Source organism: Stomoxys calcitrans, chromosome 1 (genome assembly GCF_963082655.1).
Source record: "Stomoxys calcitrans chromosome 1, idStoCalc2.1, whole genome shotgun sequence".
NCBI classification, from domain to species: domain Eukaryota; kingdom Metazoa; phylum Arthropoda; class Insecta; order Diptera; family Muscidae; genus Stomoxys; species Stomoxys calcitrans.
In genome coordinates this window covers 115,028,061-115,053,358 of record NC_081552.1, presented here as the reverse complement: position 1 = coordinate 115,053,358, position 25,298 = coordinate 115,028,061, and the positions used below count along the sequence as shown (strand labels likewise).

The 25,298-nt window shown below is 34.9% G+C and overlaps 1 protein-coding gene across 1 annotated transcript in view; it reads left to right on the top strand.

Moving 5' to 3' along the window:
* LOC106094373 (ras association domain-containing protein 10) overlaps positions 1 to 25,298 on the top strand; it is a 66,065-nt gene that overhangs the window by 6,953 nt on the left and 33,814 nt on the right. The window contains exon 2 of the mRNA XM_059370907.1: positions 19,848 to 20,230. Coding sequence (XP_059226890.1) covers positions 19,871 to 20,230 — 360 coding nt within the window. The 5' untranslated portion in view covers positions 19,848 to 19,870. The remainder of the gene's footprint in view (positions 1 to 19,847; positions 20,231 to 25,298) is intronic.

Here is a 25,298-nt window from a genome sequence, read left to right as displayed (position 1 = left end):
GCCAATTTTTTTCTGTGTATAAACTTCCAATGTTACCTCGTCATTCCTTGTTCATTGACAAAGTATGAAGGGATGTAATACGCGTTTATCACCCCCCACTGTCAACTATTTTAATATGTGTTTGAACTATAATCAAGAATCACTACATTTTATACATTCGTTTCAACGACAACGATTGGAAAACTTGCAAATCATCGAATGCAAACTGGCATTGGAAATAATTTAACCCTTTGAGGACGAATGGAAAATATATATCCCATTTTGTATTTTTGCTCTTAAATCTCAATTTATAAATGGATTTTGAAAAGTTTGCATTTAATCAATAGAGAACTACTAAGGGTCTAAAATTCCGTCACAAAAGTTTAACACAATTTTCCCGTTTCGTTTTGGTAAGGTGTGAAACACAAAAATTTTTATTATTTTTTCAATAATTTACAAATAAACCGTCCTAAGTTCGGCCGGGCCGAATCTTATACACCCTCCACCATGGATCGCATTTGACGAGTTTTTTTCCCGGTATCTCATTTTAGGCAAACAAAGAATAAAAGAAAAGAATAACTATGTCATTCGAGCTATATCAAGTTATGGTCCGATTCGGACCATAATTGAAATGAATGTTGGAGGCCATAGTAGATGTCATTGTGTAAAATTTCATCCAAATCGGATAAGAATTGCGATCTGTTGTATCCAAGAAATCAAAATCCAAGATCGGTTTATATGGCAGCTATATCCAAACATGGACCGATATAGCCCGTTTACCTTCCCAACCGACCTACACTAATAAGAAGTATTTGTGCAAAATTTCAAGCGGATAGATTTACTCCTTCGAAAGTTAGCGTGCTTTCGACAGACAGACGGATGTACGGACATGGCTAAATCGACTTAAAATGTCATGACGATCAAGAATGTATTTACAAACGAAATGACGAAATTAGTATAACCCCATCCTATGGTGGAGGGTATAAAAATGTCTCTCTTTCGAAGATTTGATAGACTATGGAGCTAAATTTGCATTATGATAGGTGTCAATGCTTCCTCTAGCAGTAAATTTTTTCATAAGTTGATTTGGAGATATACCTTTCCTATTACACTTGCTACACTGATGGGGATGCAAAGGGTAAAAATCTGTTGGCTTGGTTTTCTCCTATATATTTATATTTAAGGGTAAAATATATATATTTTTTAAACGCTAAAAAACAATAACTAATAGACAAAGTCTAAAATTAACTAAATGAGAGCATCTATATATTTAACAGTTTCCTGTTGGAATAGTTCAATTATCAATCAAGTTATTTCAGTAGGTAATATAAGTGCATCGGAAACTCTTTAAGGCAGTATCAGCGTTAAATTTCGAATTTTCAGAGCGAGTTTTGCAAAGGGTTACGAATGCTTGAATGCCGTCTTCCTTTGTATTATGTAATACCATAGAGCTGTTGAAAATATGTAGCGAGAACAAATCGCGCATGAATTATTATTAAGGGGTATTCATCTCTGGCTGTCTAAGCAGAATACACGATCTGATTTCTTTTGAATTCGAAGCAATATTTTTTACTCAAATATTTCCCTTTGAGGACGAATGGGACGTATATGTCCCATGATTTTTGCATAGAAGGAGCAACGATTATACCATTTTACCGACACTTTAATTAGTAAATAGGATTACTCTTAGAACGAATATGCAAAAAAATCAAAACTTAATCAAGTGGCTACTTCTACGTCCTCAAAGGGTTAAAGAATGTTTATGTTTGATTAGTCAGCAATGACTGTGAGTGTCGCCAACAATTGTTGGCGACTTTACTTGTCCTATCACTGAAAAGGTCTCCCAACCAATGAGCTATTATTATTTAATTTGTTTTATTTGCGATGCCCAAGGAATTCGTTACCTGAATTCGCCTTATGTATGCCTCTAATATCAAACGTTCAATTTGAAATTTTAACATGGAAAGTATTTCTTGTTAAATTTTCATCGGATCAAAATGAAATAAAGCATCCAAATACTTTTTTTTATTTATTCCTAAGTCTAAAGATTACATAATCTTTGCAGACTAAATTATGACAAAATTATATGCTAAATATAAAATAAAAATATGTATTTAAGTGAAGTGTTTACTTTTTCTTAACAGAATCACGTTTTTCAGAGAGATTGGTGAGGATTGAGCAGTCTTAATTTCGAAAAAAAATGTGGCGTAAAGGATTCTTTTTATACCCTCCACCATAGGATGGGGGTATACTAATTTCGTCATTCTGTTTGTAACAAAAAGAAATAGGCGTCTAAGACCCTATGAAGTATATACATTCTTCATCGTTATGACATTTTATGTCGATCTAGCCATGTCCGTACGTCTGTCCATCCATCCGTCCGTCTGTCGAAAGCACGTTAACTTTCGAAGGAATAAAGCTAGCTGCTCGAAATTTTGCACAAATACTTCTTATTAGTGTAGGTCGGTTGGGATTGTAAACAGGCAAAATCGGTCCATGTTTCGATGTAGCTGCCAATATAAACCAATCTTGTGTCTTGACTTCTTGAGCCTCTAGAGGGCGCAGTTCTCGTCCTATTTGAAATTTTGTACGTAGTGTTTTGGTATGACTTCCAACAACTGTGCTGAGTATGGTTTAAATCGCTCCATAATCTGATATAGCTGCCATATAAACCGATCTCGGGTCTCGACTTCTTCAGCTGTTAAAGGGCACAATTTTTATCAGATTTGGCTGTAATTTTGCACGTGGTGTTTTGTTATGACTTCCAACAACTGTGCTAAGTATGGCGTAAATCGGTACATAACCTAATGTAGCTGCCATATAAACCGATCTGGGATATTGACTTCTTGAGCCTCTAGAGGGCGAAATTCTAATCCGATTTGGCAGACATTTTATACAATGGCTTCTCCCATGACCTTCAATATGCGTGTTCAATATGGTCTGAATCAATCAATAGCTTGAAACAGCTCCCATATAAACCGATCTACCGACTTTGCTTCTTGAGCCCCTACGAAATTCTTATCCGAATGCACCGAAATATTACACAATGACTTCTACAATGTTTAGCATTGAATTCATTTATGGTCCGAATCGGACTATAATTTGATATAGCTCGAATAGCATAACAGCTCTTATTCATTATTCTTTATTTGCGATCCATGGTGGAGGGTATATAAGATTCGGCCCGGCCGAACTTAGCACGCTCTTACTTGTTTTGAATAATTTGATGTAAAATCATTTAATTAAGGCAGCTAATAGTCACGGGATGGTCTAAAGGAAACACATGTATGTTTACATTTCAAAGTGTTAAGTTCTCACAAGTTATTGTAGTATTGCATCATTTATAAAACTCATTTATATCGGACTGCAGTACACATCGGCTTGCTTTCTCATTTAAAGAATAGAAAATGTTAACGTCATCTGCATACATTAGAATCTTTGAAAACTAATTGACCCCGCCCCGGGGTCATATATTTCATCTTACATAGGGTCCCTTTTGAGAGGTGGAGTGTGGGATTGTTGGGTGCTACGGGGCGCCTCCACAGGTTGCGGATAGTGGAAATCCCTGTAGAATGCAAGGCAGTACAGAATATACGGCCTTCAGTCTCCAACCAAAACAGGGTGCTAAAAATCCCCCCAGGTAAATCGCAACGCAATCTTACAAGCACGGAGTCTTTACGAAACCGGAAAGCTTACCAACGTTATCACTGAAATGAACCGACTTCAAGTGGATGTTTTAGGCATCAGCGAAGTATGGTGGACAGACTGCGCGGATTTCGATCAGGAGACTTCACGGTATACCACTCCGGGAACCAGATCGAAATTCACAGAAAAGGTTTACTTCCACAAATTTGTATAATCTCCACCATAGGATAGGGCTATACTAATTTCGACATTCCTCTTGTAACTTCTCGAAATATTCGTGTAAGATCCCATAATATATATATATATTCTTGATCGTCATGACATTTTAAGTCGATCTAGCCATGTCCGTCCATCTGTGTCTGTCGAATGCACGCTAACTTTCAAAGGAGTAAAACTAGCCATAGCCAATTCTTATCTGATTTGGCTTAAATTTGGCAAGAGGTGTTTTGTTATGACTTGCAACAAATGTGCTAAGTATGGTTGAAAACGGTCCATAACCTGATATAGCTGCCGTATAAACCGATCTGGGATCTTGCCTTCTTAAGCCTCTAGAGGGCACAATTAATATCCGATTTGGCTGAAGTTATGTACAATGGCTTCTTCCATGACCTTCACCATACGTGTCAAAAATGGTCTGAATCGGTCTGTACATTGATACAGCTCCCATATAAACCGATCTCCCTATTTTACTTTTTGAGGCAATGTTCTTATTCGAATTGGTTGACATTTTACACAGTGACATCTACTACGGTCTCTAACTTTCGACTCAAATGTGGTACTATAACTTATACCAATAGCACAGTAATTCCTTTCTTTTATCCTTTGTTTGCCTAAAAAGAGATATCGAGAAAAACTCGCCTTGTCATATCGAGTATCATACGCACTCCGTTTTTAAACAAGAGTCGACAACGCCCGGCCTCTCACTGCGACTCTGCACTCGATGACGCTGATTGTCTGCGACCGCAATTGCAGCTACTCCGAATACGAAGCACTGTTTTGAATATGAAGCATTACATCTAAATGATTTCGAGCTAAAATATGTTCGAAAATCATAAAAGAAATCAGTTTGAATAAATTTTGCGATTTTCCTTACCGCATTTTGGAGAAATACGACCATATTTTGTAACTTGCCAGATCTTTGGGTAATGTTTCATAAACAGCTCAAAGACTACAACAGAGTGACATGTTTTATGGCGAGGTTTGTAAGATTCTTGGAAGTTCTGTTGGAAATGAGCACTAATTTCACCTATTTTTTTCTTAAAAGCAGAGTGCAGTTGGGTAGACGAATCTGAACGACTCTGATTTTTTTTTTTTTTGTGTTTCATATGAAAGTAGAACGATATGCAATCGCGTTAATACTGAAATTTCATTCGATTACTGAGTACGATCAAATGTCCCGATTTTGCGATATTTCTTCCCAATACTCGAGATTGGCAGAGAAAGCCGGTCTAATCGCTATCAATCCCGACCATCTGCAAGCCTAGTTTCACCATTGTTTAAATGGTAGTGTACATTAGTCTTACGTAGTTTTTTATTTTTCATGTTCAAGTGAGTTTTGCAGTTAACAGGTCCAAAGTAACACTAAATATTTGAAGTTATCGATTACAATGTGAGAAGTTTCCCCCTGTTTCTTAGTGGAATGTTCAGAGGCAAATTTGCACTTGCATCGATTACATTAATGTAGTCAGTGCAATTATTGTTCGGATTATTTTCTGATGTTTTATTTTGATGAAGACAATCGTTGTTGTGTTTTTTAGTGACGATTTGGCTTGGTTTTCTAATGTGCAAGATTTACGTTTTTATTTTACATTGATTTTTAATCCTTTATCATCGCACCATTTTGTAATAGTATCGGTCTCTGTCTGCATTATTTCCTCAGTTGTCCTTGACACCACAATTGCCTTATCATCGGTATAAACAAACGATCGATTGCGTTTTAGCAGGCCAACTAATTCATTGGCATATCGAGCTCTTCCCGCAAAAATCGTGTAAGCAAAATTTTTCCGATTTTGATAAATATTGGCAGAGGATATTGAATAAAATATTACGGCCTTAGAAGTGCAAATCGGGCAATGCATATAAAATAAGAGCAATATCTAACTCGGAATCGATTTTGATGAAATAAGATAGAGATGTGCAGATTCTCACCAAATTTCGTGCAGATTGGTCGTAAATTCTACGACCTTTTAAATAATAATTATAATTGAGAATAATATCCTAGTCTGATCCCATATCATTTGGACATAGTGGTAGAGATAAAAGAAAATGTTGAGATGTGTAAATAAAAGAGGTTGTGAAGGCTCTAGAATTGAAATTATGGTGATACATATACATGGGTGCTATATCTAATTCTAAACAATCTTCTATAAATTCAATAAAAATTGCAAGTGTTATAAAAGTATCCCACAAGCCAAATTTTGTGGGGATCAGTGGACAGATCATCATATTATTGCAATATTAGTTCAAACCGGATAAACATATATAAACATGGAAGCTGCATGTAAACCTGAGCAGGTTTCGAACAAATTCCATAAATATAGTAAAAATCATAGAAGAAGCCATTGTGCGAAATTTAATGAAGATCTCTTAATAAAAGCTTGCAAAGGCTCTAAAAGTGAACATCGGTCGAAACATATATATGGGAGCTATATCTAAGAATAAAACGTTTTCCGTGAAATTCACCAGTAATCTCAAGAGTCATAAGAAAAATTTTCTAGTCAAATTTCGTGAAGATCAGTTGACAAATTACCAAATTTGTAATTTATTTATTTACAACCGCACAAGAATATAAAATTCTTATAATTAAAGTACGGGTAATTTCTCCAACAATTGTACATAGAAGACTTAAAAGTAAGAATCTATAGCTATACAATACATCACAGATTTTGAATAAATAATTTATTATGTATAAATTGATACATATTGGTAGATTTATTAAAAATACTATTAAATATGCATATATATATACATATACACACATATACATACATATATATATATATATATATATATATATATATATATATATATATATATATATATATATATATATATATATATATATATATATATATATATATATATATATATATATATATATATAAAGCGAACATTTGAAAAAACTAAAAGAAAAAACTTAAATGAATTTATTAATTGAAGAGGAATTAATGGACTTGATGATCCGAAAAAAAAAGAAATTAAGGTAAATATATAAAAATAAAATAAATAAATAAATCAACTTTAACATTCACCAGCTTAATGTAGTAAAATGTTTCTAAAGTCTGGAAAAAACATGTCTACTTGTATGAAATACCAACAGCTATTATTGCAATATTAGTCCAAATCAAACTAAAAGAAATATGGGAGCTTTATATAAATCTGAACCGATTTTTTCCTTCTGAAAAGCGTACTAATTTTTTTATCTTATTCATTATTAAAGTTAAAGTAAATATAAGAATAATGTAAAGGAAAGCATTTAAAACAAGGGTCATCAGCTACATTTTTTATATATTAGTCTATAGATATTATTAATAATCATTGCAGACTAGACTTTATACAATATACAAAACTACGCTAAATAACTACGAATTCAGGAAAAGCATGATTTTCCTTCTTAAGCCATGATTTTTGTTCTCGGATAGATCTAACGGTTAGTAATATTTATGAAATTTTACTTATAAATGGGCCATTGTTCGCGTGTACCCTGTAGAATCCCAGAGAGAATATCAATAGTTTTGGAAATATAATTATGAAATTTTACAGATCCATTCTGATTAGAAAGGTTATTCGATATTTATGCAAGCAATGATTCTACAAATTCCAGCAGGTCCAGTTTAGGTAACAGAAGACTATGATTTGCTTTATCAAAAGCCTTGCTGAAATCAAAATCGGTGCATTTGACATCAGTTTCCACACGGCTTGCAAATCCTTCGTTTACAGTTGTAGTTACAGTTAAATATGATTGATGAGATCCATGCTGATATCGAAGAAACTGGATGTGACAGTGAGTCATTGATGATTTTCTCAACAAGTTGGGAAAAGCGCTAAGCTTTGCTATTCCTCTGTCGTTTGGGACAGAAGATTTACTTCCTCTTTTGAGTAAATCTGAAAGAACAGATATTGTGATACTTTCGTATAGGTTATAAGAGAGTCCAATAACGTTGTCGTATATTTTTCTGGAATATAAGTCTGATATATATTGCTGAAGGAAAGGTCATCATACGCTTCAATTAATCCAAATTTCAAAACTTACAGAAAAGTGTTCGTTCAACATTTGGAATTTACAAATTTTTAAGAAGATTTAAGCTTAACCTATATTTTAATTACTATATTTGTTAAGTATGTGTTGTATGTATTCTTATAGCAGATGTAAAGTCTATTACAGCACAATTTTTCTTAAACTTATTATACAGTTTATTTTATTATTATTTTTCAAGTTGCGCAGTTTGGTATTATTCCAAGGTGGCCCATAGCCGTTGGAATTAAATTTAACAGAAACAGACTTATGAGTACAATACTTAAGAGTATCATAAAATACAACAATCGACTCATTCAAATCGTGTAATGGAATTAATTCATGTCACTTAACTTCAGATATAAGAGCATTACGTTTTCGAAAAAGCATAAATACCTTCAATATTAGACAATTTTTTTATGATGGAAAAGGTTAGAAAGATTAATATCAACGTGAATAGTTGGGTGAATACATCCTCGGGACTAGTTACATCGCTTGTTCTAGTAACGAAGTTTTCATCAGTTATATTAAATTTTTGTTAAAAATCTCTTAATCTTCTGACCATAACTTCCTCCACTGATTTTTCGGGAGCTGGTAATATGGAAATTTGGCTGTAGTTGTTAAAATCTGACTTTTTCTACTCTTACTATAGATTTTTTAAAAGTTATACAAATTTGTTCAGCGTTCTCGAATTAAGAATGTTTAATAACCGGTTGGTGAATCGGAAGAATTTGGGTTATCATTCAGGAGAGCGGACGTGTTCCATGAAGTTTTAATAAAAAGATCAGTTTAAATTTAAATCTATTTACCGACAACCAGAGATTACCAAAGCAAATTCATTGTCACTCCCATATGATATGTACAATACCATGCAAATAAGACAGTTATCCATGCAAATAAGACTGTTATCACACTATACGTTCTTGTCTCATGAATGTGACTTTTTATGTATTTCATTGGTATTTTATTATGCGTGCCAAATTTGTCAATTAACATACGATTCATCATTTGTCACACACACCCAAAAATGTAACAACAGCTTATATTTGTATAATTAAAAATATAACAGTTATGAGAAAGCTGGTCAAACCATAATTTGGCGTTGCTTTCATCCGACTGACAGCAAAAACAACTCATTTCTTTATGTTTTTGTCAGAAGAAATAGAGCACCGCTATAATCGGAACAAATTACTTGCAATGTGATTGCCTTATTACATGAAATGAGACTTATCTTCGTTTCATTCGTATCGCACTATGAGTGCAACTTTAACAATAGCGAAATTTGACATGCCATAAGACAAGAACATATAGCGTGATAGAGCCTTAAACAAAACAAAATAAAAATAAACAAAGCTTGTTTGCTGCATGTACGTTTATATGCACTTTTGACGTATAAAAGTCAAACTATTGGGTTGCCCAAAAAGTAATTGCGGATTTTTTAAAAGTAAATGCATTTTTAATAAAACTTAGAATGAACTTTAATCAAATATACTTTTTTACACTTTTTTTCTAAAGCAAGTTAAAAGTAACAGCCGATAACTGACAGAAGAAAAAATGCAATTATAGAGTCACAAGCTGTGAAAAAATTTGTCAACGCCGACTATATGAAAAATCCGCAATTACTTTTTGGGCAACCCAATAGATAACATTAAGATTTACATCTCTTTGTGCTCTTGGTTCTGCGGTATTCTCTTCGCCGCTAACGTCAGACATTAGCAGTTGGGTAGAATGTTCTTTCCATATCCTCAGCATGCTATCTGTGTCAGTTACCAGATTTCCTTCTTTGTCTCTGCAGCAGGATGTGCCTGCACCAAAGCCATCGGTTTGATGTTTAATTCTTTGGTAGAATTTCCGGACTTCAGTCCGACTCCTAAATACAAATTCCAAAGAACAATTAGATATATTCAGTTATAAATTATTTGAATTGTATCAGCAATGGAATGAAACATTTTAAGGGCTCCGATATACAATATAAACCCCCGAAATTATCACCCTGATTAATTTATATTTTAAAATAATTACTTAAAATGAAACGCATAGTGTTTTATAATTTTTTTGGAATTCCATAATTCACAATACAGTATTTAAGACAGTTGATACAGAGCTCATAGTGGTACAGGGTCGAAATCTATCAGTCAATAAATAGCAAGCAGTGTGGATTCTCGTTTAAATGTATTAATTCTGTAGACTTTGACCGTAACATTTAATTTTTGATTTTCTTCCAAGAAAATCTTTTTGCAATGACAAGAGTTTGCGAATAATGATTGTCTTGGCGGTATGAAGTTTGGCCCCACGAAATAGCACCCAAAACGAAAATATGCCCCAAACGTGCATTTTTTCAAGCAGCTATTGGAGCCAATGAAGCTTTCCCTCAAGTAAATCCATATCTCTCAAATTAAATTTTGGGTAAATCATATTGGGGTATATTTTCATTTTACTGCGGACCTTATTTCACTATTTTGGGACTACCCAAAAACAGAGAATTGGGCACATTTTCTGAAATTTAAATAAGTAAATGCAATTGCCTGCATTGTGAAATGACATTTTAAACACACAACTAAATGTTTATATATATTTAATCATAACAAAACAAGCAAAGACGGGCTAAAGTCGGGCGAAGCCGGCCTTTTAATACCCTACAACACAATTGATATGTAGGCTAAGTCGTCGAATTTAAAATTAGCTAACATTGATAAATCGATTGATAAATGGGTTAGCAAATGCCTTAAGAGTGAAAATCGAGAGATGCATATACATGGAAGCTATATCTAAAACTGAACAAAGTTGTAGGAAATTCATAAGTCATCAGAATATTTATAAGAGAAACCTTCGTGCCAAATTTTGTGAAGATCTGTGATTACTAAATTATTATGAATTATTTAAAATCGGACAAAAACATATATGGGAGCTACATCTAAATCTAAACCGCTTTCTTTTAAATTCAATTGCAATGCCGGGAATCATAAGGGAATACTTTGTGGCAATTTTCGTCTGAGTCAATTAACAAATGACCAAATGATTGCAATGCTAGTCCAAATCGGACAAACATATATATGGAAGCTATATTTAAACCGGAACCGATTTCTATGAAATTCACCAATAATATCGAGACTTTAAAGAGAATCACTCATGTGAAATTTCTTGAGAATCGGTTTACAAATAACGATATAATTGCAATTTTAGCAAATAATAGGCTTCGTCTATAGACCCAATAAAACACTTGTCCCAAATTGGAAGACGTCGGGATAAAATTGCTACCTACACTTTGAACACAAATTAACATTGACAAACGGACATAGCTAAATCGAATCAGAAAGTGATTCTGAGTCGATCGGTATACTTATCAATGGGTCTGTCTCTCTTCCTGTTACAAACAAATTCAAGTTATAATACCCTTTACCACAGTAGTGGTGTAGGGTAAAACAAATGTTTTAAAAACATCGCTCGGTTTTGAAAATATTTATCGACAAACAAATTTTAAATATTTTCCAAAAACTACAAGACTTTTAAAAAAAAAATCGAGTGCGGAAAATTTTAAATACAGGGTGGCTGATGAATATTGCTACAATGATGAATATTGCTACATTTTTTTTTCGGTGTATGGAATACATTTTTCTTTTATTCATGTTAAATTAAATTATTAAATTAATTATTAAATTATTATTAATTAAATTAATTAATTAATTAATTAAATTAATTATTAAATTATTATTATTAAATAGAAAAAAAGTTATTACATTTTTTTTTGGTAGCGGCTTTCATCAGCCACCCTGTATTATCAAAAAAACGAAAACTATTTTCAAAAAATTGCGCCATTTGTGAAATTATTTTTGACTGCGGCACTTTGGGATGAGCTCGAAAAATTTAAAAATATTTTCAATTAATCGCGATTTTTGAAAATATTTTTCATCTCCGACGTTTTTCTTGAAACAAAAAAATTAAAAATATGTTAAACAAATCGCGCGATTTTTGAAAATTTTTTCTGACTGCAGCGCTTATTGATTTTTTCGAAGAACTGAGCTTTTTTTCAAAAAAATTGAAAACATTTAAAAAAATCGGTCGATTTATAAAAAATTTCCCATCTGCTGGGCTCTTTGCTTTTTTCAAACATACTTAAAAATATTTTTAACAAATTTCGCGATGTTTAAAGTCATACGAGAATTCCTCTTGCAAAGTTTTGTTGAAATCGGTTAACAAATGACGAAGTTATTGCAATATTGGCCCAAATCGGACAAACATATATATGGCAGCTTTATTCAAATCTGATCCGATTTCTTCCAATTGCAATAGGCTTCGTCTCTAGTCCAAATTTGAAGAAGATCAGATGAAAATTGTGAACTGTACTTTGTACACTAATTAATGGACAGACAGACAGACAGTCGGACATAGCTTAATCGAATCTGTGAGAGATTCTGAGTCGATCCGTATAATTATCAGTGAGTCTATTTCTCTTCCTGCTGGGTGTAACAAACAAATTCACAGAGTTTCAAAATAGAAAGGTGAATAATGGCTGTTCTTACTCTCCTGCCAATTTTTACTGGAAATGTATGTGAACGCACTTAATATTTTGTATTCCTTCTCTTTCAGCCAGTGTCATTTAGATTGAATGAAGACACCATATGTAAATATAAATGTCGTAATAAAAAGGGACCCAATCTTTCAGTTACATTTAATGTCATATATGCGTTCAAAATGATCCCTAATCGACTTTTGCAAATGCCGAATCTTTACATATTACATATCTTTCATGTTTTCTATTTTACACGCTTACCAACAATCTCATTAATAATCGCCAATAAATAGAAGGTGAAAAGGCAAGCCGCTTCGTTATCTTTTTTTTCATACAAAAACGCGAAAAATCCATTTATGGGCCAATAGGCTTGATTCCTTTTTTTTCAGATAGATCTCGTAAAACCCTACAAAAAATATGATCAAATGTCAGATACTTCTCTTACGGTTTATGAGTTAATGGGCTTACATCAATTTTTTTTGTTTAGAAAATATAGTCAGGGTATCGTCGGTATTTCTGAAATTGTGGGACTATTTGTGAACCGATTGAAATTTTGTTTACATAGTTGAAAACGTTACAAAGTTCTTCTAGTATTAAATAAAATTATTTTTTCCTATTAAAAGTTATTCGCTTCAGAATCAAAAATTTCCGAAAAATATCAAAATTTTGACTTTTTTCCAAAAAAATTTAATATTATTTTTTCCCATCATAACATTTTTTTCTTCCAGTATGTGCTATTTTCTTTATTATACCCTCCTCCATAGGATGGGGATATACTAATTGCGTCATTCCGTTTGCAAAACCTCGAAATATTTGTCTAAGACCCCATAAAGTATATATATTCTTAATCGTCATGACATTTTAATTCGATTTACCCGTGTCCGTCAGTCTGTCCGCCTGTCTGTCGAAAGCACGCTAACTTTCGAAGGTGTAAGTCCAGGCGCTTATTTGCATAAGTACTTCTTATTCGTTTAGGTCAGCAGCGGACCCTCACCATTACCCTAATTTTCAGAAACGCCAGATCTCGGAGATGGGTGGTGCGGTTAAAGCGAAATTTTGTATGCTCTCTTATATTAACCTACAAACAAAAATTTTGTATCCAAATTTCGGATGGGGCACCTAGGGGGCCGCCCCACCCTAAAACCTACCAAACATATATTTAGACCAACCACGACAATATGGGACTCAAACTCAAAGTATTTAGGATAAGAAAACGTATCTGATATCCAATTGTCGGACCAAGTGTTAGGGGGACCACCCAACCCCATATGAGTCTCAAATGAAAGGTCTTTGGAAGTAAAACACGAATCTGATATCAATGTTCGGAAAAGGGTTTATGGGGCCACCCCACCCCCATAACACCACCCAAATAGGAAGTAGTTACTGACCATTGCAATGTGAGGCTCAAGTAAGAGGTATTTTAGAGTAGAACACTTTAAAAGCCAAGTCACTGAACGGTCGCCCCATCTCCCAAAACAACCCCAAACCGGTCATATTTGCCGACTATGAAAGGGTATTTGGGAGTAGACCATGAATCTGACATCAACATTCGGGACTAACTGTCTAGGGGACGGGACCAATTTTCTGGGGGTCTACCCCTTTCCCAAAATACCCCACAAATAGCAATTTCTTACTGACCATCGCAGTATGTTGCTCAAATAAAGGTATTTGGGAGAAGAATGCGAATTTGATATCCAAATGTAGGACCATGTATTTAGGGCATAACCCCTTCCCCAAAACACCCCCCAAAGGGTAAAAATTTTTCGACCATGCCAATATGTGGCTCAAATGAAAGGTATTTGAGATTAGAAAACGAATTTGATAACCTATGGTGGGCCATTTGTTTGGGGGACGCCTCATCGTATAAAATCCCCTACACCGATGGCAATATGGGGTTTATATAGATGGTATTTGAAAGAAGAGCACGATGCTGATATTTTTCAGGGCCAAGTGTTTGGGGGACCGCCTTACCCCCGAAAACAGTCCTAAATCAGATATCATGAGAATATCGGACTGAAATAAAGTATTTTAAGAATGGAGTACGCCTTACATCCAAACTTAAATTCGTAGACCAATAAAGATCATACGGGATTCAGATAAAGGCACTTATATTGTTAAACTGTTAGTCAAGCGATATACTATTTTCGTAGCATGGTATTTTACTAAAAGTTCTTTAGTTGTCTAAAAAATATATTCCAAAGAAACTTTTCTTCCATATAAAATAAAAGAAGGCGCAGCGGAGCAGGCCCGGGTCAGCTAGTATTATATAAATTCAAATATGCTTTTGACCACAAGACAAAACTGCTCATTTATCAGGCATTGGTTCACAGTCTACCGAGATTAATGTATACAATAATTTAATAAAAAAAGTATATTGTGGGCGCAGTTCTTATCCGGTTTGGCCGAAATTCTGCGTGAGATGTTTTTTATGACTTCCAACAACTATGCTAAACATGATCTAAATCAGTCCGTAACCTGATATAGCTGCCATCACATTTAGTCATAAAGTCAGAGGTGAGTTTTGCACTGATTGCAAATATCTTTTGGAAGTTGTCTAGCTTCGAATGCTAGACAACGGCTCTTGTTGCTGCTACGTGTGCCCAGGTTCGCATTAACTTCGAAAAATACCCAAAAATAGAGCTGCCTTAGAAATATTTTTTATTAGGAAAGAGGTATCGTAAGGAAAATTCGATTGGCGTAAAGTGGACGACCAGTAACAAAAATTTTTCCCGTCTTGTTTTCGGGAAAATTGGCTTGTCGAAAGTCGCCAATTTTTTTAAATCGCAAAAATCAAACGAAAAAATTGTTAAAATTCTTAGGAGTGAAAATTCTGGAATCCTTGTTGTTGTTGGAAGTCTTGTTGCATTTGATGGTTTCTATAAAAAATAAATTTATGGCAATAATACGACTTCTATTGACATCAGGTTCTATTTTATGTCAAAATCATTAAATCCAGCTTTGTTCGCTAAATGGTCATTAAGTATTAAGAAAATGATTTGTTATGTTGTAGGATCTAAGGAAATAAAATGGATTTTTTTTTTTTCAAAAATTTTTAAAATTCAAAATATTAAAAATAATTGCAACGTCAATATAATTTCTATAAATTATGAATATACAAGCATATGCCCGGTCTCTTCGCGGTCCCCGATGGTGCACCCAATATCAAGGTGTAAATGTAGCGAAATTTTTAATAGCTTTAGCCTTATCAGTAGGAACATTTTGAAAGTTTTTGTGCCGATATGTAAGAATCTAAAAAAACATACTGAAGGTTTAACTGTATCGCAATTTTGAGATTTTTTACTCATTCTGTAACGAAATTACCATTTTGTACGTTTTAGTACCTAAATGTACAAATTTAAAAAAAAATCTTCAAGTCATCACGTTACATACTGCCAACTCAGTCTGTAAAGAAAGTACAATTTTGTACGTTTTAGTACCAAAATGTACGAATATAAAAAAAAAATCATTTAGTCGCTCGGTTCGTAGTGCTAGATGTAACAGTATTCCAAATTTTAGAGCTGTTTTTCAATACGTAAAAATGTACCATTTTGTACGTTTTTGGTACTCAAAAGTACAAATTTCAAAAAAAAAAATCTTCTAGTCGCCCGGAACATACTGCCAAGGTGTGCCAGTATCCCAAATTTCAGATCTGTAGCTCCATCTAAAAAGAAAGTACTAAATAGTACCAATTATAGCACTTAAGTACTTTTTATTCCACTACTGGTACGATTTCAACTTTTCATATTTAGTACAACTTATCGTATATTTGTCAAGACATTGATCATTTTTAGCAATTTTTTTAATTTTACCCTTAAAAGTAAATAAGCTATTTTGTACTTTATGATACCAAAATGTATAATTTGTTGAAAGAAAATCACTTTCTCAGTCAACATATATTTCTTAGTAAAATCTAGATGTTAAATTTCAGAGCTGTAATGTAATCCGCAAAGAAAGTATGAAATGGAGTCAAATACAGTACCAAACGTACGTTCCATTACTATTTTTCAAAATTTTTCTATCAACCCCCTTTATTTCGCAACAGCAATAATTTAAGCAAACATCTAGATTGATTCAGACCATATCATGGGAGAAGTTGTTGCACAAACTTTCTGCCAAATCTGATGAGAATTGGGCCCTCTAGAGGCTCATGAAGACAAGATCTCAGATTGGTTTATATGGCAGCTATATCAGGTTATGTACCGATTTGCGCCATACTCATCACAGTCTTTGGAAGTCATTTCAAAACACCTCATGCAAAATTTCAGCCGAAACGGATGGGAATTGCGCCCTCTAGCGGCTCAAGAAGTCAAGATCCAAGATCGGTTTATATGGCACCTACCAGGTTATGGACCGATTTGGACCATACTTCGCACAAATATTGAAAGTGATACCAAAACACCACATGTAAAATTACATCCAAATCGGATAAGAATTGCGCCTTCTAAAAGCTCAAGAAGTCAAGACCCAAGATCGGTTTATATGGCAGCTATATCAGGTTATGAATCGATTTGAGCCATACTTAGAACAGTTGTTGGAAGTGATACCAAGACACCAAGTGCAAAATTTCAGTCAAATCGGACCAAAATTGCGTCTTCAAGAGGCTCAAGAAGTCAAGACCCAAGATATATGGCAGCTATATCAAAACATGGACCGATTTGGCCCATTCACAATCTTAACCGACCTACACTAATAAAAAGTATCTGTGCAAAATTTCAAGCGGCTAGCTTTACTCCTTCGAAAGTTAGCGTGCTTTCGACAGACAGTCGAACGGACGAACGGACATGGCTAATTCGACTTAAAATGACATGACGCTCGAAAATATATGTACTTTATGTATACTTATACTTTATTTCAAGGTGTTAGAAACAGAATGACGAAATTAGTATACCCACATCCTACGTTGGAGGGTATAAAAATGCAGATTGAAGATAGGCAATATCGGACTATCTTTGATACAGCTCCCAAATAGTCCAATCTTCTCATTTCTCTTCTTCACAGCATAGAAATCGTATATTTTATCCAATATCGCTTAACTTTGAAATGCGTGTTAGTCCGCTATAGATCTGTGCAAACACGCTCAAATTTCGGAATGGCCTGGTATAGAATAATCTCCTACAGTTTGTTCCAGCCAAACTTAATGCCGTTTTTACTTGTTTTAAATATGAACGATAGAATTGAAGTTGATGAGTGATTTTTTAGCTATTATCTTCAGTACATATTCAGTTTGGTTTAAATTCAACCACGAACCTTCTTACAAATGAAGAGCGCTTGCAAATTATTGAATTTTATTATCAAAATGCGTGCTCTGTTAAGAAAGTTCATCTCATACTTCTTGTGTTCAGCGACGAAGCTCGTTTTTGGCTGAATGGGTACGTAAATTAGAATAATTGTCAATTTTAGAGTGAAAATCAGCCAGAAGCATTGAAGAGCAATGCCAGGAGTCATAAGGGAATCCTTTGTGTCAAATTTCATGTGAATCGCTTAATAAATGACCACATTATTGCACTATTAGTCCAAATTGGACGAATAAATATATATGAGACCCATATCCGAATCTAAACCGGTTTTGACCAGAATCCGCACGCAAATTTAGAAGGAGATCGGTGGGTAAATGTGAATGCAAAGGCTCTAGAAGTGAAGTGATCAGGCCGTACATATATATGGGGGCGATATATTTGAATCTTAACGATTTCTATAAAATTCACCATTAATGTCGAGATTCATTTGTGTCACAATTCGTGAGAATCGGTTCACAAATAACGATATTATTCCACTTTTATTATTATCGGACGAAACATATACATGGGAGCTATATCCAAATTAAAACCGATTTTTCCAAATTCAATTCGTCTCTAGGCCACAGAATGTCTGTGCCAAATTTGAAAACAATCGTATGCAAACTGGGGCCTGTAATTTGTACACAAATTAACATGTAAATACAGACAGACGGACAGACAGACAGATGGACGTAGCTCAATTGAATCAGAAAATGATTGTGTGTCGATCGCTATACCTATCAACGGGTCCAGCTCTCTTCCTTCATGGTTTATTATACCCTGTACCGTAGTAGTGGTATTTAAGTAAAACTATTAACACTAACTATTTCTATACTCACTACAAGCTAATTTTATTTCTACAAAGTTAATTTTCTAAACTTTTGTGAATTTTAAATTACACGTGAGTAAATCTTATAAATCAACGTGTGTTATGTAATTAACATGTATTTACGATAAGCATTTTTTTTAGTGTTTCATAACTAGTTTTATCTTTAAGATACATTCGAAAAGACCTTCAAACTGTTAAAACCTAGTAGGTGCGATACATGGTGAAGTGTGTAAAAGTAGCCGTTCTGCCAGAATTACAATTGTTTTACATATAAAATAGTTGAACATATTTTTGAACCACCACTTATTTATAATACACTTGAAGAGTAAAATAAAACTGCATTCTTAGCGGGTACGAATATACACAACCGGAAAATATGCATGCAAACAACATATTCAGTTCTATGGTCTGTTTAAAAAATACGCGAATGTACATACCTCTGATTTCTATGGAGCATATAGTGGAAGGGTTTTGAAATCCTTCACTCCACATGTTTTTCATATTTTAGCTGTCAAAAAAAAAATGTGCCCGCTACAGAAGGAAATTTACCATTGGCTTCCGGTAGTATAAAACATTGCCTGCAATATGCCCAAAGAACTGTGTCGTTCGTTAACTGGTGCATATGTGGATATGCACATGCATCTGTGCATATATATATATATAAATATATATGTATATGTGTGAACATATAATACAACATTTGAATTTCATCGGAATAGTCGAGGGAAAATCGAAATGAAGCAACCATTTTGGTATTTTCTAAGTTCACTTACCAAATTAGAGGGTACAACAATTTCACCACCCACAAACCACCATATCAACAGTAAAAACAAAAACTTGAGTTTTGTCAAAAATGAAAGAAAATCCACATCATTGCTAGCATTTTCGTGTGTATGGTTGGTAATTTATTTTATCGTTTGTTAAAATCTAAATTGATCGTTAGCTGCAAACAAAAAATTATTCCGACATTGCGGCGGCGGCATTCCTTTTTTTTTCTTACCTCCACGGGTCAAACAGTTGAACAAACAACCGAAGCACATTTACGGGCTTAGGCGCGAGTAAGGGGTGACAGCGTGAATTACTTTCATGGAAATTCACAATTTTCACAACTACTCTTTTATCGAAGAACTTTGGAATACGATAAAAAACCAAATGACTAGAGAACTGAATAAGGGAAATTTCTCAAAAAGGCACCTAGCCACATTTACTGTTTTGTACGCTGTTATGGAAATACAATGATTGCATGCCTCTCCAATCAAACAAATAAACCTGAACAACAAAAGCAGCTAGAGTCTATGAAGAATAATACATACCTTCATGATTTTACGAAAATGAATAAATATTGTGTTCCTTTCCTTAACTTTTTCATTGCAGTTTTTAACTTGTAACGACATAAAATGGCTCCTCAACAAAATTCCACACTTATTGATGAAAATCTTGATGTTAGTCCTTCGTTGATTAATATACCGGAAGAAATTAGTCATTACAGTCCCATATTGCCACCAAAAAATAAACACAATCACGATAAGGATAATAAAAATAATAACAACAACACCAAAAGAGACGACGTCATCGGTAACAACAACAATAACATCAGTGGTCATCAGCAAGATGTCAACTTTGTACGTAATTGGGAGCAAATGGAAGGGGACAAAGGGCACTATCACAAAAACAAACACCACCGCAGCGGAAGTTATCGCAGTGGTCATAGCAGGCGAAGTCGTTCAATATCTTTGTACGGAGTGAATAGTACAATTGTAAGTACATAACCTTTAATATACATCTTCCTATGTATACAAATCAATTTGTGTTTGTTTGTATGTTGGTTTGTTTGCTTGTTTGTTTGTTTGTTTGTGTGTGTGTTCCTTATAGACTCAGAAACGGCTGAAACGGTTTTCTTGAAACTTTCACTGATGGTTCATAATGATCCCGTGGTGAATATAGCGTACTACATTTGTTGATATCTGAAGGAGGGAGCGGACCCACCCCCTTACCCTAATTTTCAGAAACGCTATATCTCAGAGATGGGTGGTGCGATTTAAGCGAAATTTTGTGTGCTACCTTATAGCAACCTACAAACAAAAAATTGGTATCCAAATTTCGGATGGGGTACCAAGGGGGGGGGGCGTCCCATCTCAAAACCTACCAAATATATATATACACCAATCACGACAATATGGGACTTAAATTAATGGTATTTAAGATTAGAAAACGTATCTGATATCCAATTGTCGGACCAAGTGTTTGGGAGACAAACCAATCCCCCAAAACACCCCTAGATCGGACATATTTACCGACCATGGCATTATGGAACTCAAATGCAAGGTATGTGCGAGTAAACTACGAATCTAATATCAAAATTTGACACATAGCTTCTGGGGGTCCACCCCATACCCAAAACACCCCCCAAACAGGACTTATTTACTGACCATGGGAATATGGGGCTTAAATAAAAGGTATTTGAGTGTAGAATACGAATCTGATATCCAGATGTGGGACCACGTGTTTGAGGAGCAGCCCATCCCCGAGAACATCCCCCAAAGAAGAAAAATTTACAACCATAGCAATATGGGGCTCAAATTAAAAGTCTTTGGAAGTAAAGCACGAATCTGATATCAATGTTCGGGAAAAGTGTTTATGGGTCCACTCCACCCCCATAACACCACCCAAATAGAAAGTATTTGCTGACCATTGCAATATGAGGCTCAAATAAGAGGTATTTTAGAGTAAAACACGAATCTGATATATACTTTAAAAGCCAAGTCACTGAACGGTCGCCCCATCTCCCAAAACAACCCACAAACCGGTCATAATTGCCGACTATGGAAAAATGGAGCTCAAATGAAAGGTATTTGGGAGTAGACCATGAATTTGACATCAACATTCGGGACCAACTGTCTAGGGGACGTCCCACCATCATAACAACCCTAAGTAGGACGTATTTGCTCACCAAGACAATTTGGGTCTTCAAGACAGTGGAGCTCGATATTCACAGTTTTTAGGGCCCATACCCCAAACCGGACATATTTGCTGGCTTTTTCAATAAGAGGTTTAAGTGAGTAGTATTTGAGATAGGAAAACAAATTTGTTATCCAATTTTGAGGCCTATGGGGTATTTGAACCCCATATGGTAATAGAGTATGTTGCTGATATATTTTCAGGGCTTAGTGATTGGGGGACCACACCATTCCCAAAAACACCCCTAAATCGGGCATTATACCATGTCAACGTGGGGCTTAAATGAAAGGAATTGGGGGGTAGAGCAAGAATTGATACGCAATTTCGGGACCAATTTTCTGGGAGTCTACCCCTTTCCCAAAAAACCCCACAAACACCAAATTCTTATTGACCATCGCAGTATGAGGCTCAAATAAAGGAATTTGGGAGTAGAATACGAATTTGATATCCAAATGTAGGACCATGTGTTTAGGGCATAACCCCTTCCCCAAAACACCCCCCAAAGGTTAAAAATTTTTTGACCATGACAATATGTGGTTCAAATGAAAGGTATTTGCGATTAGAAAACGACGAAATCCAAGGGCAATATTGGGTTTATTTAGATGGTATTTGAAAGAAGAGCATGATGCTGATATTTTTTCATGGCCAAGTGTCTGGGGGACCACCTCACCCCTGACAAAATCAGATATCATGAGAATATCGGGCTGAAATTAAGTATTTTAAGAATGGAGTACACCTTACATCCAAACTTAAATTCGTAGACCAATAAAGATCATATGGGATTAAGATAAAGGCACTTATATTGTTAAACTGTTAGTTTAACAATACGAAATTAGTATACCCCCCAATTAGTACGAAATTAGTATACCCCCAATTTCTTCATTCTGTTTGTAACTACTCGAAATATTTGTCTGAGACCCCATAAAGTATATATATTCTTGATCTTCGCGACATTTTATGTCGATGTAGCCATGTCCGTCCGTCTGTCTGTCGAAAGCACGCTAACTTCCGAAGGAGTAAAGCTAGCCGCTTGAGATTTTGCACAAATACTTCTTATTAGTGTAGGTCGGTTGGTATTGTAAATGGGGCATATCGGTCAATGTTTTGATATAGCTGCCATATAAACCGATCTTGGGTCTTGATTTCTTGAGCCTCTAAAGGTCGCAATTATTGTCCGATATGCCTGAAATTTTGTACGACGGATCCTCTCATGACCATCAACAAACGTGATTATTATGGTCGGTCTATAGCCCGATACAGCTCCCATATAAATCGTTCTCTCTATTTTACTTCTTGAGTCCCCAATGGGCGCAATTCTTATTCGAATTGGCTGAAATTTTACACAGGTCTCCAACATATAATTTATTTGTGATCCAAACCGGACCATATTTTGATATCGCTCTAATAGCAGAGCAATCTTTTCTTATATCATTTTTTGCCTAAGAAGAGATGCAGGGAAAAGAACTCGACAAATGCGATCCATGGTGGAGGGTATATAAGATTCGGCCCGGCCGAACTTAACATGCTTTTACTTGTTATATAAGATATGACGTGCTCGACGTTTAAAACTTTTTGACTGTTAAGCAGAGTTTACATGGCACATCATGATCGCACTCATCGTGTGTACGTGTTGATTAAAGATTTTGCCTAAAATGGTACATCGATTTTTCCTTTCCTTTGATTTTATTTAATTTTTAATACCTTACTTCTCATTTCTTAACCTTATTTGTCACAGAACGTGTTTTTCAATATCTGTCAATGATTACACACTTCTTTGTAAACGGTAGTAGATTTTTCAGCCATGACTGATGGTTATGTGTACATGTGACGAATACGACTTTGTTTTCACCTATACCATTACAATGATCATACATCAGATGTGCCATGTAAACTCAGCATAAAAGGACGCTATCTCTCGAACGCATACAACTATTCATTCCAAATTTTACACAAATATACCTTATTGATGCTGTCTGTAAAACACGTTTCACATTTCATTAATGGATACAAAGTCTAAAAGTTTTTATGCTCATAAGCAATATCTTATGCTTTTACTTAACGCTTTCACTATTTTGTTTGACTTCAAGCGTTTAATCAATTTAAAAGAGTTTATTTTGGTTTATTTATTCCATTACGACTTTTTAACTACAATTAGGATCTTTCTTTTAGAACATTTTAGAAGTTTTGCCACACCTATTGTATATTCCCGTGAAAGACGAATTCAATCTTTTTTGAATAAGGGAATTCCTGAGATTTCACAGCTCGAGAAAAAAATCCCTGTGCCAAACCCTAGTTACATTGCAAGTTTGATCTGATTTAAGTTGTTAATATATTAAGAAGATTATAAGTGGAAAAATATTTTTTCCATCGTTTACGAAAGCCCAAGCAATGAAATGCTTGTAAAGTTTTTTCACAGTCTCCACCTATTAAAATGTGGGTAAACGTTGATAAACTTTTTTTAGAGGACTTATTAAACCCTGAACAAGATATGTCAAAATAGACATGTGCTATATTTACTTCAAAATAGACAATTTTTTATTAAACAAGTAAAAGCGTGCTAAGTTCGGCCGGGCCGAATCTTACATACCCTCCACCATGGATCGCATTTGCCGAGTTCTTCTCCCGGCATCTCTTCTTAGGCAAAAAAGGATATAAGAAAAGATTTGCTCTGCTATTATTATATTATTACATGTTGGAGACCTGTGTAAAATGTCATCCAATTCGAATAAGAATTGCGCCCTTTGGGGGCTCAAGAAGTAAAATAGAGAGATCGATTTATATGGGAGCTGCATCGGGCTATAGACCGACTCAGATCATAATAAACACGTATGTTGATGGTCATGAGAGGATCCGTAGTACATAGTTTCAGGAAAATCGGATAATAATTGCGACCTCTAGAAGCTCAAGAAGTCAAGATCCCAGATCGGTTTATAAGGCAGCTATATCAGGTTATGGACCGATTTGAACTATACTTGGCACAGTTGTTGGATATCATAACAAAACACGTCGTGCAAAATTTCATTCCAATCGGATAAGAATTGCGCACTCTAGAGGCTCAAGAAGTCAAGACCCAAGATCGGTTTATAAGGCAGCTATATCAGGTTATGGACCGATTTGAACTATACTTGGCACAGTTGTTGGATGTCATAACAAAACACGTCGTGCAAAGAAGTCAAGACCCAAGATCGGTTTATATGGCAGCTATATCAGGTTATGGACCGATTTGAGCCATACTTGGCAAAGTTGTTGAATATCATAACAAAACACGTCGTGCAAAATTTCTCACCCAAGATCGGTTTATATGGCAGATATATCAAAACATGGACCGATATGGCCCATTTACAATACCAACCGACCTATACTAATAATTAGTATTTGTGCAAAATTTCAAGCGGCTAGCTTTACTCCTTCGGAAGTTAGCGTGCTTTCGACAGACAGACGGACGGACGGACAGACGGACGGACATGGCTAGATCGAAATAAAATGTCGCGACGATCACAAATATATATACTTTATGGGGTCTCAGACGAATATTTCGAGTAGTTACAAACAGAATGACGAAATTAGTATACCCCCTATCTTATGGTGAAGGGGGTATAAAAATTGGAAAAACCCCTCGAGTTCTCAATTTCCAGATTCCCTATTCGGGACAATATTGTTTTTACTTCACATGTCCCCTAAACCCAAGCAAAAATTTTTTTTACCTATCAATATTTGTAGCCTCCACAAGAAATGTAAAACAAGTAAAAAGGCGTTAAGTTCGGCCGGGCCGAACTTTGGATACCCACCACCTTGGGTATATATGTAAACCTCCTTTTATCAAATTTCGGTGAAAATTTCATACCTTATGTCCCATATCAGTTATAT